The sequence below is a fragment of the Natator depressus genome, chromosome 21, assembly GCF_965152275.1.
Source record: "Natator depressus isolate rNatDep1 chromosome 21, rNatDep2.hap1, whole genome shotgun sequence".
Lineage (NCBI taxonomy): Eukaryota > Metazoa > Chordata > Testudines > Cheloniidae > Natator > Natator depressus.
This window is the reverse complement of record NC_134254.1, coordinates 13,932,599-13,948,938: the sequence shown is the minus strand read 5'-3', so window position 1 is coordinate 13,948,938 and position 16,340 is coordinate 13,932,599. Positions and strand designations below refer to the sequence as shown.

The 16,340-nt window shown below is 50.7% G+C and overlaps 1 protein-coding gene across 3 annotated transcripts in view; it reads right to left on the bottom strand.

The window, feature by feature from the left end:
* PPFIA4 (PTPRF interacting protein alpha 4) overlaps positions 1 to 16,340 on the bottom strand; it is a 166,783-nt gene that overhangs the window by 13,186 nt on the left and 137,257 nt on the right. For 2 of the 3 annotated variants that reach the window (XM_074936404.1, XM_074936406.1), the window contains 5 exons: positions 9,883 to 9,945; positions 8,718 to 8,744; positions 5,575 to 5,750; positions 2,134 to 2,231; positions 77 to 252 (listed from right to left, as the gene is read on the bottom strand). In XM_074936404.1, the coding sequence (XP_074792505.1) occupies positions 77 to 252; positions 2,134 to 2,231; positions 5,575 to 5,750; positions 8,718 to 8,744; positions 9,883 to 9,945 (540 nt within the window). The remainder of the gene's footprint in view (positions 1 to 76; positions 253 to 2,133; positions 2,232 to 5,574; positions 5,751 to 8,717; positions 8,745 to 9,882; positions 9,946 to 16,340) is intronic. The other variant, XM_074936405.1, reaches the window with a different exon arrangement.

Sequence of the window (16,340 nt, the reverse complement as noted above, 5' to 3'; positions counted from 1 at the left end):
GAGGATGGAGACAGACAGACAGACCGATAATATGCAATAATCTCTGGCAAGCCCAGGGTGGAGATGTTCTCCTTACCTGGGTATTCTGCGTGGGTATTTGTAGTACAAGTGCCAGACTATTATGGTCAAAATTTTCATCCAAAGCTAGGAGTGCTCCATGGACTCCACTCTCGATGAGGTTATTTGCATACTCCCTAAGCCCAATGGACTGGATCCAGTGAATGACCTGATCATTGGTCCAGACCAAAACATCTGGAAGACAGCAGGGTCAGACATTCAGTACACACCAAACCTTGAGTTAGATCAATTTTCAGGAATCTCTTGATCCCTGCTGAGCCTTGATCCCTGCCCGTCCCCACGGCAGGGTGACAATATGACAGTACACAGTGTGTTGCCGGTGTATATATATATTTCCTCACAGCTTATTGGAGTAGCCACATTGCCAGGAGCTACAGAGGAAGCTGAATACCTGTCTTCTCAGACCAAACGAAGGGATTTGGCTAGGCCTGGCCCTGGGGCCACTATCCCTCCTGCCCGTTGACCAGCAGCAGCTCAGGTGCTGTGATCGTATTCTCACTGACGTTTACAAAAAAAAATCCAAACCAGGAAGGAAATGGAGTGGATCACTCCTGGGACCTTTACTGCTGTTATCCTGATAAGGGAGGATAGATAAAGAGAGAACCTAAGCAATAGACACTTATACTAGGAGGGTGCACACCCTGTAGGTTCTGCCGGCCAATCCTATTGCACATACCACAGGCTTCTTGCATCCCTCCATCTCCCCCCACAAGATCCTGGTCCCTGGAGGAGCTGCCCTGACGCTGTCTCTCTGCATCTTGCCCATTTAATTACCCCTCTCTACTCCCCATCTACCTCTGCTGGAGACAGGATGAACACATTGTATGTGTCTTTGGGTCTTGCATCACAAGGCAGCGGTGAGACCGTCTGCTATCACCAAGAGGCTGCAGTGACCAGATTTCTCTCCCTCTGACATTGCCATGTGACATGGTGAAGCACTGGAATGCGTTACCTCGGGAGGTGGTGGAATCTCCACCTTAGAGGTTTGTAAAGTCAGGCTTGACAAAGCCCTGGCTGGGCTGATTTAGTTGGGGATTGGTTCTGCTTTGAGCAGGGGGTTGGACTAGGTGACCTCCTGAGGTCTCTTCCAACCCTAATCTTCTATGATTCTCTGCACCTGGTGTACTGTGACCTCCCTGTACAATTCCAGCCCGCTGTCTTTAGCAGTGAAAGCAGAGAGGTGCAGATGCTCGGGGAGGAGTTGGAAACCCCACTCCGATTAGAAACAATGCTACTCAGAGAGTCAAGTTCTCTGGCTGAAAACCTGGCAACTTCCCCGTCCCAACCCCGACTTCAACAGGGTCAGGATTTCACCCTTTTTTTGTTTGTTTAAATGATATATTTACCTTGCCAAGCAAAGATAGCTATCTATAAGCCTGGGTAGATCCGCTGATGCAAGCAGGAATATTGGTGCATTTTATATTCCCTACTTGAGATCTCTCAGTGGTGATCACAATAGTTTAATTTTCCCAGTTCTGTTCAAGAGAGTTGAAAATACCGACCCACTTGACACAGAAACCTCCAGTTCCCTGTGGAAACTAAATTCACTGTCGAGGCAGACAGTCTTTAAGTCAAATGCTGTCATCAAGTGGGCTCTCCAGTTAAGTTCAACCAATTCTTCATTTGAGTCCAATTGCAATAGAGCTGCTAGTGGGGGCTCTTTAGATCCTCAGGGCTTCTCTGCTCTTGCCATTCGTCTCCCGCCTGCCGTCAGAATCCCGTGTTGGTTCAAACGAACGTGATCTGACAAACAGGATCAAGACTTCAAAGGGGACCGAGAAGGAGCCGGTAGAAATGACTTTGCTTCCAAGCAAGTATTCTGTAGCGAGCAGAACTTATTAATAAGTCACAATTTGCCTGCAGCTACTCCATGAATATGTGAGAAGCCAATTTCCTCTATATTTAGAGGGGGGAAGGGTTAGTGACTGTATGACATTGGTTGGGAAGTGTTGCCTTTTGTATTAAAAAACGAAGGAATGGAAATAGAAGGCGGCGGGGCCTCTTCTGCTGTCATTTCCCCTGAGATGCAAGCAGCTCTTTTAAATGGTTACTGACCTTTGATTTCGTGCTGGCTTTCCTCTCGCCTCCTCTGAAGCTCCTTGCGGTCATAATTTAACCTCTTCAGGCACATGATGCCATACTGTAGGCTGGTGCTGGGAAAACACAACACATCACTCAACGCTCGGGATAGGATACACTAAGACAAGAGAGGGAGGCGTTTGCTTCTCAGCAAGGTTCACAACTCAGCGGAGGGATGCTCTGAGAAACGGTTGAGTCTGATTATTGACACTCCCTAGAGGGAAACTCTCAACCCAAGAACACCATAGTGGAGAAGGTCAAAGACATCAGCACTGAGAGAAACCCTTCCAGCTAGCTCACCTGCCAGAGTCCCTGGTACTTGACAGGACCAGCTCTAGCGCCCAGATCCTCAAAGGTATTTAGGCACCTAACAGCCATTGATTTTAATGGCACTTAGGAACCTAAATACTTTGGATCTGGGCCTAGGGGTTTGCTGTCCCTAGGCTGGGATGTGTCTGTGCCATTCAGTCCTGTATTCATATGCACTATCAGCTGTACTGGGGCATTCAGCCTCCACCTTCTACCTACATGGGAGGGCATGGATCCAAACTCACAGACCCCCAGCCCTTTGACAGGTCAGAACTCTCTTGCCCGGGAATTCGATAGCCTCGGGCTTCCGGGTTGCTAGCTGGAGTGGGGGTTCTGGAAGTGCCAGGGAGCTCTGCGATCAGTCCTGATGCTGCACAGGACCCAGGAACCTGCACTCCAGTCCCTGGCAAGGATCAAGAGATGTCATACTGTCCTTGCTGAGGAAGTTGCGGTGGGACTTTCTGAAGACCCACCATGCACCCAACTTCCATTCCTGGGAGCAGGGGACGCGACCCATCTCTCAGTCAGCGCACCGCAGAGCTGCACCCCAGGGGGCCGACCAGGGGGAACGCAGCCCCAGAGAGCAAGAATTCCTCCCGCAGTGCCTCAATGGGTCGGGGAGCACGCCCCTTGTGACACACCGTCAGGGGTGCAGCCCACTGTCCTGCCCCCACATGCCATAACAGGCTGGCGTTAGGGAGGGGAGGTCATGGCCTTGCCTCCTCCTCGCCCTCAGCGGTGCACGAAGGGAGCCAGGCCTGCACTGTGACAGCCCCCACGTGGGGGGGCGGGGGGGGATGCGCCCTGTGCGTCCCACTCCCAACACACTTGTGGTTAAGCTCCTGCCAGGGCACCCCAGCTGCAGGTCCCCAGTGAAGCCTTCGGGACCCATATGCAACCTCTTACGTCCAGGTGCAAGGCCCTGGAGCTCTTCTCCGGCTCCCCGGGCACCGGCGCTCTGCCCACGGTAGCAACCCCCTGGTGACGTGCCCGGGGAGGGCAGAGGGAGGAATGCCACAGGAAGGTCTGGCAGCTGCAGATCCACGCAGAGTGGAGTGCGGCTTGCAAAGCAAAGCAGGGCGCACCGCACAGACGAGGGGACAGATCTGGGAAGCCATTCCAGGCTGGGAGTCCCCCTGCTTCCCTCAGTGAAATCACTGACCTCCTGGGCTGAAGGAACAGCTGCAGCGGGATGCAGTCCCCCCTTGAGCTGAACAGAGGCTTCATTTCAGCGGTGTCTTTGTAAAGGAAACGGGCTGCATTCTTCGCGATGCGCTGGCCGTCACGCTCCGTCTGACTTTGTGAGGCAGGGAGGGATGCTGGAACGGGGCGGGGGACTCAGAAGCGTGATTGGGTAGGAGTCGGAAGATCACCTCCCAGGAGCTAGGATTTTCTGCAGCTCCAAACAGGAGGAGGGACCGGCATTGGCTGGTGAGCTACAGAGCAGCTGCAAGTCGTCTATACACGTGTGCACTGTATAGGGATCGGAGCGGTCCAAACCCCAGGTCTGAAAGGCTCCCTGCCCCACTGAGATCTCTGCAAAGGCTCCGACGAGAGGGAGGGAGGGGTCATGTGGATGTAAAGCCAAAAGATCCAGGAATCTCTTCTGTGTCTGGAGAAACCCCCTGCAGATCCCCGCCCGAAGAAGCAACCTCCAGGGGGACGCCAAGGAGCACAAACCAAACAGAAATATGGAGACGGCCCTCTGGGAGCTGGCTGGGTTCCAGAATCGAGAGAAGCACGTCCAGCTCGAAATGGCAGCCTCACACTTGCTAGGGACAGACACTGGCAGCTGTTCCCAGGGGACAACAAGCAGTCAGTCCTTTTGGCACTGGGACTCCGGCTCCGGCGCTGTTCCGAGCTGCCCCTTGGTACTGGCTTGCTGTCCAATGGCCTCACAGTCAGCCCCCTTCAACCCTCCTCCCAGACTGTGCCAGGCATCACCTGGCTGAGCCCAGGGACCTGGACCTGCATTTAACCTCAAGGGTTCACAGTGCAAGTGTGACCATCCCTTAAATAGTGCTTCACCAAGAGATGGGAGCAGAGGAAGGAAGCTGTCCAGGTTTGTGCTCGACCTGGATCCCCTCCTGGGGAGCAGAGACCAGCTGTGCCTGTCTAGTCCTGGCTCTTTGCCTCAGCTCCACTCAAGAGCCTGCTTTGCTTTTACTGTTTCCCCACAGCTGGCTGAGGCCTTGACACCTCATGGTGCTAGACTCTACACCTCCAGGATGGAGCCATCTGCTGATGGATCCATGGGCTGCAGATTCAGATTCAAGTTAGCTTCTCATGACTCAGGGGCTTTGGGGAGGTGGATCCCCTGAGGGGATTGCCTGGCTCTGCAAAGGGCTGTGGGTTGGGAGAAGGGAGCCGATTTGAGGGCACCACATTCACTCGTTACCTGGAGAGCAAAAGATGCACCAGCCACCAGAAGAGAGGCCTTCACTGAGGCCCCTTGGGCACTGGATGCAATGATCCATTATGGACAACTGGCTGTCTCACAAAGCCTCTCAACCCTCCAGGGCTTCTGGATCTCCTCTCATGTGGCCTGCAAGCTGATCCCATTGCAGCAGTGATGGCAAACTCTAGTTCACTCGACAGCTGACACTAACGACCCCAACCATGACCCCAGTGTTCTTACACCCCCCGCCCCTCCAATGCAACGTCAGAGAAATGGATGAGCTGCTTCCATGACTGCTCCAGAAGGTGAACAAAGGGCGGGACAGACAGATGAGCAGGGGAGGCCTTTTACCTTTGTGCTTTCGGATGTTCTACTCCTGGGTCAGAAATTGCTCCACCCCTTGTGGTTGACCTGGATTGAATGGTTCTGTGCCACACAACCACCTACACTGGGGATCTGCACAGGGAATTTCATGAAGGAGAACATCAGCCTTTCTAAGTTGTTCCAGACCATCCAGTTTGAACCTGAATAACTCTTCCTCCAAAGCCGGTGTCTGAGCATGGTCAGCCACACCAGCTGGGTCTGGCTAAAATCTGTGGAGAATCCCACTTAGGAACCCTTGAAATCACAAGACCGACAACAGGCCTTCTCCTTTACTGCTCAGGAAGGGACTTAATACTCTTGACACCTTCCAAGGAAGACCAGCTCACCGATGGAAGCTGTCGACCATCTTTAGGTGCACTCTGAGATCTTTCTTAGTCAGGTGGTCCAGCATCCGAGCATCAACGAGACACTCCATGAAGTAGCTGCGATACTGCGGGAGCCCCAGACTAGGCAGCCATTCATTCCCAATCCATTCATGGTTCATGTCCCCATAGGCCAGCGTCTGTGAAAGCAAAGGGAAAAGCGTGCATACATGCCGGCTCTCAGCAGCCCTGCAGACACAACTTTCCAGGGGACTCAATGGTGGCACTTTAGGACATGTTGGTGCAAGATGTTTTTTCCAAAGCTCTTGCATTTAGAAGAAGTTGGGTGATTTTCAGCTGAATTGGTTTTACTGGGAATTTTGCTTTCGCAAATGTCTGTCCAATTACTAATAAATTGTGTTTTGATAAGTTAATAACTTGAGTCAGTGCTTCTCTGTCTGAGCAGACATGTCACAGATTAGAGAAATACAGATGAAAAGCCAGTATAAAAGCTAGGTGTTATATTTATAATGCCCCAACCCTGGATGGATTGATGGAAGAAGGGACCCTTGGATCCCAAGGCATGACCCTCCCTTGTCTGAGCTAAGGGACCCAGCTCTGTTAGCCAAGGCTGAAGCTAGCGTTGGGCAGGAAATGGCTTTCCCATGAGACTCTGAAAATTCTCTCTCTCAAACTGGGACAAAAAATTTAAAGTCTTGAAAACTTCCACAAACTGAAAAATCCAAAAATATTTTTAGATCGAGTCTATTGAACGCTTTGTTCTGATAAACTCAAAACATTTTGTTTCAATTTTGACCTGTTTAATTTTTTTTTTTACTTTTTAAACCTTAAATTAACTTAAATTTCAAAACAAAAATGGCACTTGTGCCTCTCTAAAAAGTCAAAACGAGACGTTCCAGCAATTTCAAAACTTTTTTTTTCCAATTAATTTTTCAGAACAGGAAATTCAGTGACATCCACCCTTTCCTGCAAACAGTTAGGTTTTGATAAAATGGCATTTTTGGATTAAAAAAATACTTTGTCGAAAAATTCCCGACTAATTCTAGCTGCAGCAAACTCTTCAACCTCTATATATGCCCCAGCCACCACTAAATGGCGACAAAGCGCCATGTTGCGTGGGCATGGGCTACATTGTTCTTATTAAGTGTAACCAGTTGGATACTTGCCTACAGTATCTCACACAGACGTTGTGAGGCTTAATTAACTTTTGCAAGGCATTTTGCAATGGTTGGATGAATGATGTTCTATAAATCAAAATTAAAACCAGGGGCCAAAAATTTTCCCCTCTCAATATTTTGCTACTTAAATTTCATAACGTAAATGTTATGCTGGTAACAGGGCAATTCGTAGAACATTTGCTGAGAAAAGCTCAGCGGCTCAGCATTCTCCGATGCCCGGGGACTGCTCAGCACTTCTCCGGTTTAAGCCCCACTTCTGGAAGTAAGGCAGAAATGTAGACAGTTAAATGTAAATCAGGAAGGAGGAGAGAAAGGGCCTCCTGCTCCACTGCCCTGCCCCCTGGTGCGGTTACTGACACCAGTCTCAAGTCAGTTTAAAATGCCACCCCATCCGCACAGCAGTTCAGCACCCACTTTGCACCAGGCGCAGGGCAATCAAGGATCAGGCCCAAATGATACTATCGTTAACTCCGACCACATCAGCAAGTGAGCAGGACTCACATGGGTGGGTAGACCCTGGAGGGCTACACGTGGTTTATCAACCCCTGTTTTTTAATCCTTGGCAGGAAGCACTCTCCCACCTCTACGTATCCCTAAAACAGACCCTGTTCCAATACCGGGAGTGGGGGCAGTGTCGTCTTCCTACCAGGAAAGGCAATTTGCTTGGCATCACTTCAGTATTTCTTCATTCCCTGCCCCCACCCCTCTATAAATGGATATTTCCTTCCCTCCCGGGGGAATGAGGGGGTTAGCCAATGCTGCCAGATGTGCAGCACTGCAGCTGTTCTCAGGATCTTTATTACTGTTGCTAATGGAGGGCTTTACTCTTTTCTCCTGGAAAGGACAGTCACGCGCCGAACAGAACAGAGATGTCTTGTCTTTAGCTACAAAGCCAGTGACGCATTTGACAGGCATGGCTGATCAAACAGAACAGGCGAGGGGCTAGGTTACTAAGGGCGGTGGGGAGAGAGGAGGGGTTGCATCGCTGCTGGAACACTGCTACGCTGCCTGCCCTATGGTTTTTACCAAGTCCCGGGAAGGAAAGTCCTGGCTAACATGCTCTAGAGGTGCCCAGATGATCAGAACTGGAATCCAGATCTGCTCTCAAAATCAGAGCTCCCCAGAAGCTGGGATTAGGGGAATGGTTTGGGCCCAACCAGCTCATTCATTCATCCAGTCATTTGCCAGCTTTACTAACAGACTATGGAGTGGATGGACGATGACCGGTGACCACAGGGCATGCCATGTATGGGGAGATGAGATCACAAGCATTTTTACTAGAAATGGGTCCCCAATTTTAGAAAACCATTTCCAGGCAGCAGGGAACCCAGGGCTGAGAGTTAACACAGTCACACAGCGCTTTTAGCCATGTATTTTTCATGCCTTGGAAATGGCGAAGGCCCCTGCCCTGACATGCCAAATCTCAGCCTAGTCTGTCACCTGCAGTACACAAACCCAGAAATGGTGTGCTGTGTTAGTTCCTGGGACATCTAAAACGGGAGTCAAAAGAAACATGGCATTCCACCGCAACCAGCAACGAAAAGGCCATGTTCCTGGTGCGGGAGCGTACGGGTTAATACATGTTATTGGTTGGTGAGAGCTAAGAGATGAAGCTCCAGCTCCGGGAACACTATCCCCGCTATACAATGATACAAAGGAGGAGTCAACAAACCACAAGAGAAAAGAAGAAGGGTTTTTCCCCTGCCTGTGAGCATTCTCTGTGCTGCCTTCACCGACCTTCCAGTGACGTCCCTTTGGGGGCAGGATTTAAGGGGCAAAAGGGCGGGACTAAATGCTGAATCATTGTCCGAGGGAGTGGAAACGGAGTGATGTGATTGGACACACACAGTGTCACTAGGGCGTTCAATTCGCAAGAGGGTTGAGAGAGATTCTCTGGGCGGCGGCCCTGCTCCTGACCCCAGTTCGCCTAGCTAACGGACATGGAAAGAGATGACATGGAGGTCTCACCTGTGCCCAGCTGCCCTCCTCTGTGTCCTAATTGTAACACATGTAGCATGTCAACAAAAACAACAGGTAAAGTCAGTACCTCTGCCCCGGGGGGATCGCGCCCTTCGAACATGAATAGAACAGAACACAGATCTGAAAGGTGATACATTGCGGTCAGAGGAAAGGTACTAGAGAGACTCAGGGTCCTTTGCGAGAGTCCTGACTCTGACTCAGCCAGACAGGAAATGGGAGTGCTCACTTCATATGCAACTCAGGAACATGTGTCTCTCAGCTAGACTGCAAGTGAGCCCTGGTGCAATCCTGATCCTGCATGAATCAAAGGGATTTTTGCCACTGGCTTCGATGGGGCCAGGTTTTCACCCTGGATACCATCCACAATGCTGCTACGCTCCAGGAGTCCTGTTCTCCCCAGCGTTTACTTCGGGCTTGGAGCCTGACATAGACGCCTCTAGAGCACACGCTCGTTGTGAGAAGCGGGTGTAGCACTGGGCAGAGATGCCAGGCTGAGCGCCTCCATTTCCCAAAGAACAGACACAAGTCAGACAGCGGCAGTGCAAACTTCCACCGCATCACCGGGCCAGCTTGCGCCATCCCTGACCTGGACACTATGCCAGTGACCCACACTCAACACCTGCAGGGCCAACGCAGGCCGATTAACATCCCTTGTGACGGCAGGTTTTGTGATGTGGACACCTGGCCACTAAGAAAGAGACTGAGACCCCTAAAGTCCTGGCCCCATTGAAATAAATGGAAGTTTGGCCCATGACTTTGGGGACAGGGGTGGGGGAGGGTGTCAGGATTTCACATTCTGGGCTGGTTTCTCTGAACCTTCTTGAGTTCAGTGGGTCTTTTTCTTTTTTACTACAGGTGGACAGAGAGACACAGTCATCATGGTCTCAGCAAAACCAACAGGACCTTGAAAAAGGAGAAAATATTTCTTATTTGGGGGAATAAAAAAGCAGCTGTAGAAACTGCCAAATTATTAAAAGCTGAAAAGCAGCTTCTAAGCATGCACAAACCATTTTCCAAAAGGCACCTTGCTATGACTACATGAGATACAGATCCCTTTCCATTCAACTGGACTGAGATTTCAGCACAAACACACCTTCAGCTTGGTAACTGACATGCTGTTCAGATGGGAGACGGGATTAGACAAGAAACTAACCGTTTTGGTGGAAGTTGCCATGTTCTCCATCTCCTCGTGTGTGAGCCAGACATTTCCAGAGGACTAGAGGGAAAAGGTCAGAAAGGTCAATCAGAGAAAGATCAACAGCATGTTACAACAGGAGCACAGCGGTCTGCTCAAAATTCTTAAAAAGAAAAGGAGGACTTGTGGCACCTTAGAGACTAACCAATTTATTTGAGCATAAGCTTTCATGAGCTACAGCAGCTTATGCTCAAATAAATTGGTTAGTCTCTAAGGTGCCACAAGTCCTCCTTTTCTTTTTGCGAATACAGACGAACACGGCTGCTACTCTGAAACCTGTCAAAATTCTTAGTGAAGCAAGTTCAACTAGAAACGGTATTTCAGGTTCTACAGTGGATTACAATGAGACACATACAGGCTTTATGGTTGGATTCTTCTCTCCCACTGGTTTCACACCAGGAATTACTGCTCATTTACACCAGATTGAGATCAGAATCTGGTTCTGTTTATCTAAATCGAAAGGACACTGGTGGATTCCTCGCATTCTTGTCAAGAAACACACTTTCAGCTTCCATGAAATTTACCTAGGACTCCTTACTTTAGTAAAAGAGATAAGACGTGTGACAGGACAGAACGATGAGTCATGCTGAGAAGCGTGCGCCCAGCCACCCCATTCCAAGAACAAAGAGCACATTTAAAATGGATAAAATGCAGTAGTATTTCACACAGTGTGCGTATTTAATTAGTGGAATTTGTTGCTCCGGAATACCAGTGCGGGGAAAAGATGGTTACCTACTTGTAACTGGTTACAGAGTAGCAGCCGGGTTAGTCTGTATTCGCAAAAAGAAAAGGAGGACTTGTGGCACCTTAGAGACTAACAAATTTATTTGAGCATAAGCTTGCATCCGATGAAGTGAGCTGTAGCTCACGAAAGCTGATGCTCAAATAAATTTGTTAGTCTCTACTCGTAACTGTTGTTCTTTGAGATGTGATGCAGATGTGTCTGCTACTTAGATGTGTGCGTTCCCAGAGCACTGGAGTTGGAGAACTTTGCCTCGCAGTACCCACGGGGCAGCGCTCAGCCCCTCCCCTGGCCACAGAAGGCCAGCACCACCCTGACCCTCTCAGTTCCTTTGCACCAAATGTCATAAGCACAGACTCCGATGCAGAGGGGATGGAGGGTGGGCTGTGGAATACATGTCCGCATCACACCTCGAAGAACAACAGGTACAGGTAGGTGAGTGTTTTTACTTCTTTGAGTAGATGACATTTTTAAGTGACATCCCAATATTGGACATTGGCAGGGCTGCCACTTGGTCCTCTGGGCATGCATCTACCAATCACTGCTGCGCCCAAATCAGATGCAAACTTGGGGAAGGCAATCCTGCAGCCCTTGTTTAAACAGACTCCGAGCTCTACCTCCCATGCATGCCGCTCGGGAGTCACCTAAGTAGAAGACACGGCTGCTGCAGCTACTGACCGCCACAGTGGCATCGCTTCATGGCCGGAGTGTATACTCCCAAAGAACGTAAAGTAGCTCGGGGGGCGGGGGGGTCTTTAAAAGAGTGCAGGGTTTCGTCTTCTTTTCTGAAAATAAAACCTGGCCATCAGACAGCAGCTTATGCGTATTCTCCTGAGGGAAGCCTGCCCGAGGTGGCACCCATCTGCCTCCGGAGGTCCTGATACACCTGAAAGTCCTTGGGTCCTGAGGGAGGGGAAGATTCCGGCAGGGGAGAGTCGTCCAAGGCAGTTCACTGCATCAGCAACAGGTCCTGTTCTGGCGCCGTAAGATCTGGTTGGAATAACCCGAGTCCAGGAGGATGGGCTCAGCAGTCACCGGCCGCTGAGATGGTTTGACCGAGGGAGCCACCATTGGGACTGGTGATCTCACTCTGGAGCGCGTCAAAGAGCGGGACCTTAGGGACTGAGGAACGTCCCAAGGAGTCTAAAGAGGCCACTGGGCGTCTGGATAAAGCATTGGTGGCCAGTAGGCACTAGGCCAAGAGCCCCGTCTTGACTGCGGTACAGATGCCAATCTCGGTACCAATGGTGATCCGCAGGCAATCTCTGGTGCCTGTTTGATGACGAGGGAGAAGATGACCCTGACCTGGATATTGAGGAGTCACAGAGGGTCTCTAGTGACAACAGGGGAGCCAGCGTTGACAGGGAAAACAAACAGTCAGACATCTGAAGCCCCATACGGGGGCAGCATCGGTGCTGAAGAGGAACGGGGGATTGGTACCAGTGGCCCTGAGTGAGGCACACTCCCACATGGTACCAGAAGAGGTGCTGGTACCTAGGCTAAGGGCGTACCAAAGATGCTCCACAGTCTGAGGCCTGGGTGGTGCGAGCTCTGGTGCTGATGAACCTGGCGGCTCTGTGACGCGCCACGGGCAGAGTTGGGATGAGGCGGTAGAAACCATGGCATCAGAGAACTCCGGAACAAGTGGAGAATCCAGGACTGAGAGGCAAAGCAGGTCAGATGCCACCAGGTAGCTATTGGCATGGAGACAGTCAGTGCTGGTGCTGACGTTAATTGGTACCGGACTCAATGGATGCCTCATGAGTGGGGTGGAGGAACTGGAGTTGATGGTAGGGGCTCTCGGCATGGTACTGGGGAGCTGTTAGACAGACCTGCTCCATCCTGTGTGCCAGAGGGAGTACGGTGCCGGTCAGCGCTCCTCGAGAAAGAGGAAGAGGAGTCTTCCCGAGCCCTGGAATGGTCCCAGCTCATTTTACGGGACCTTTTCCTCACCGTACCAGAGGAGGGATAACGACCCCTCTTCCTCTTGTGGGAAACATCAATGCCCGAGTGCGGGGCGGCATCGCTTGCTGGCTCCGAATGCGACTGCCGATCAGGCAAGGCTGCGGTGCTGAAGCGAGCCTTATGGCCTGCTCCAACAGGGTGACTATTTGACTGGGTGGTTGTTGGTTTGAAAAGTGTGAATTGGGAGTGCTTTGTTCCAGGTGGGCCTTGAGTGGTTGACTGGAAGGAGTTAGCCTGGGAGTTTGCCTGAGGGGAGTTCCCACAGAGTTTTTGCCTTTCAGGCTTCTGTGAGCAGTAAATACAACATCTGAAGACGCTCTTAGAAGGAAGACAATAGGGATAGTGAGCCATCAGCTGTTGTGACCTGCACAGGATGTGCCACGTTGGTCTTTCTCCCAGAGGGTAGAAGTGACTTCGTCTGTACAAAGCGCAAGCTGGTCTCTGTATTGGAAGAGAAGGTTAAAGGACTAGAGACCCAGGTATCAACTCTGCGTTGCACCAGAGAAAATGAAGACTTTCTGGATGGAAGTCAGCATTTGGTACTGCAGGCCCAGCATGCTGAAGAATCAGAGAGGGAAGTGCAGAACGGGGAAGAAAATTGGCAGCATGTGACCTCCAGAAGAAGAAAGAGGAGAACCTATGTGCCCCCCAACACAGATAGAGGTGCAAAATTGTTTTCAGGCTCTCTGCACAGGTACTGCAGTGGAGAATGGTTTGGAAGAGTATCTGAGGGAAGGGATCAGAAGGAGACCCCATCGACCAGAAGGCATGGGATGCATTGTCCTAGGGATGGGGGTTCCATGACCACCACTCCCAAGAGGAGGAGATGGGTGGTGGTGGTCGGGGACTCCCTCCTAAGTGGGACGGAGTCATCCATCTGCCATCCAGATTGGGAAACTCGAGAAGTGTGCTGCTTGCCTGGAGCTAGAATTCAGGATGTGTTGGAGCATTTGCCGAGACTGATCAAGCCCTCAGACCGCTAGCCCTTCCTACTTCTCCACGTGGGCCTTCAGTGGGTCACTGCAGACTATGTGGCTCTGGGAAGAAGGATAAAGGAGTTTGAGGCACAAGTCGTGTTCTCGTCCATCCTCCCTGTTGAAGGAAAAGGCCCAGGTAGGGACCATCGAATTGTGGAGGTAAATGCGTGGTTACGCAGGTGGTGTCGGAGAGAGGGCTTTGGATTCTTCGACCAAGGGATGTTGTTCCAGGAAGGAGGATTGCTAGGAAGAGATGGGATCTACCTAACGAAGAGAGGGAAGAGCATCTTTGGAAGCGGGCTTGCTAACCTAGTGAGGAGGGCTTTAAACTAGGTTCACTGGAGGATGGAGACCTAAGCCCTGAGGTAAGTGGGGAAGTGGGATACCGGGAGGAGGGTGCAACAGGGGAGGCCTCCTGATTCATACTGAGAAAGCAGGGCAATCGGCTAGTTATCTTAGGTGCCTGTACATGAACACAAGAAGCCAGGGAAAGAAGCAGGAAGCATTGGAAGCCCTGGCACAGTCAAGGAACCATGAAGTGATTGGAACAACAGAGACTTGGTGGGGTAACTCAGATGACTGGAGCATTCTCATGGATGGGTGTCAACTGTTCAGGAAGGACAGGCGGGGGAGAGAAGGTGGCGGAGTTGCACTGTATGTAAGGGAGAGTAGGATTGCTCACAGCTCCAGTATGAAACTGGAGAAAAGCCTGTTGAGAGTCTTTGCGTTAAGTTTAGAGGCGAGAGCAACAAGGGTGATGTCGTGGTGGGCGTCTGCTACAGACCACCAGACCAGGGGATGAGGTAGACGAGGCTTTCTTTGGACAACTAACAGAAGTTTCCAGAGCACAGTCCCTGGTTCTCATGGGGGACTTCAATCACCCTGACATCTGCTGGGAGAGCAATACAACAGTGCACCGACAATCCAGGAAGTTTTTGGAGAGAGTTGGGGACAACTTCCTGGAGCAAGAGCTGGAGGAACCAACTAGGGGCCGTCGTCCTCTTGACCTGCTGCTCACAAACAGGGAAGAATTGGTAGCGGAAGTAGAAGTGGGTGGCAACCTGGGCAGCAGTGACCATGAGATGGTCGAGTTCAGGACCCTGACAAAATGAAGAAAGGAGAGCAGTAGGATACGGATCCTGGACTTCAGAAAACCAGACTTTGATTCCTTCAGGGAACTGATGGGCAGGATCCCCTGGGAGACTAATATAAGGGGAAAAGGAGTCCAGGAGAGCTGGCTGTATTTTAAAGAATCCTTACTGAGGGCGCAGGAACAAACCATCCCGACGTGCAGAAAGAATAGCAAATATAGCAGGCGACCAGCTTGGCTTAACGGAGAAATCTTCGGTGACCTTACAAGAAGCGGAAACTTGGACAGATGACTAGGGAGGACTATAAAAATATTGCAGTGAAATCAGGAAGACCAAAGCAAAATTGGAGCTGCAGCTAGCAAGGGATGTGAAGGGTAACAAGAAGGGTTTCTACAGGTATGTTAGCAACAAGAAAGTGGTCAGGGAAAGTGTGGGCCCCTTACTGAATTAGGGAGGCAACCCAGTGACAGAGGATGTAGAAAAAGCTGAAGTACTCAATGCTTTTTTTGCCTCGGTCTTCACAGACAAGGTCAGCTCCCAGAGTATGGGGAGGAGGTGAGCAGCCCTCAGTGGTGAAAGAACAGGTTAAGGACGATTTAGAAAAGCTGGACATGCACAAGTCCATGGGGCCGGATGCGCTGCATCCGAGGGTGCTGAGGGAGTTGGCGGATGTGATTGCAGAGCCATTGGCCATTATCTCTGAGAACTCATGGTGATCAGGGGAGGTCCCAGAAGATTGGAAAAAGGAAAATATAGTGCCCATCTTCTAAAAAAGGAAGAAGGAGAACTACAGACCGGCCAGCTTCACCTCAGTCCCTGGAAAAATCATGGAGTAGGTCCTCAAGGAATCCATTTTGAAGCACCTGGAGGAGAGGAAAGTGATCAGGAACAGTCAACATGGATTCACCAAGGGCAAGTCATGCCTGACCAACCTGATTGCTTCCTATGAGGAGATAACTGGCTCTCTGGATATGGGGAAAGCGGTGGACATGATATACCTTGACCTTAGCAAAGCTTTTGGTACGGTCTCCCACAGTACTCTATCCAGCAAGTTAAAAAAGTGTGGATTGGATGAATGGACTATAAGGTGGATAGAAAGCTGGCTATATTGTCAGATTCAATGGGTAGTGATCAATGGCCCAATTTCTAGCTGGCAGCCATTATCAAGCGGAGTGCCCCAGAGGTTGGTCCTGGGGCCGGTTTTATTCAACATCTTCATTAATGATCTGGAGGATGGTGTGGATTGCACCCTCAGCAAGTTCACGGATTACACTAAGATGGGGGGAGAGGTAGATATGCGGGAGGGTAGGGATAGGGTCCAGAGACCTAGACAAATTGGAGGACTGGGCCAAAAGAAATCTGATGAGGTTCAACAAGGACAAGTGCAGAGTCCTGCACTTAGGACGGAAGAATCCCACGCACTGCTACAGACTAGGGACCGACTGGCTAAGTGGCAGTTCTGCTGAAAAGGACCTGGGGATTACAACGGATGAGAAGCTGGATATGAGTCAACCATATGCCTGTGTTGCCAAGAAAGCTCACGGCATATTGGGCTGCATTAGTAGGAGCATTGCCAACAGATCGAGGGAAGTGATTATTTCCCTCTGTTCGGCACTGGCGAGGCCACATCTGGAGTACTGC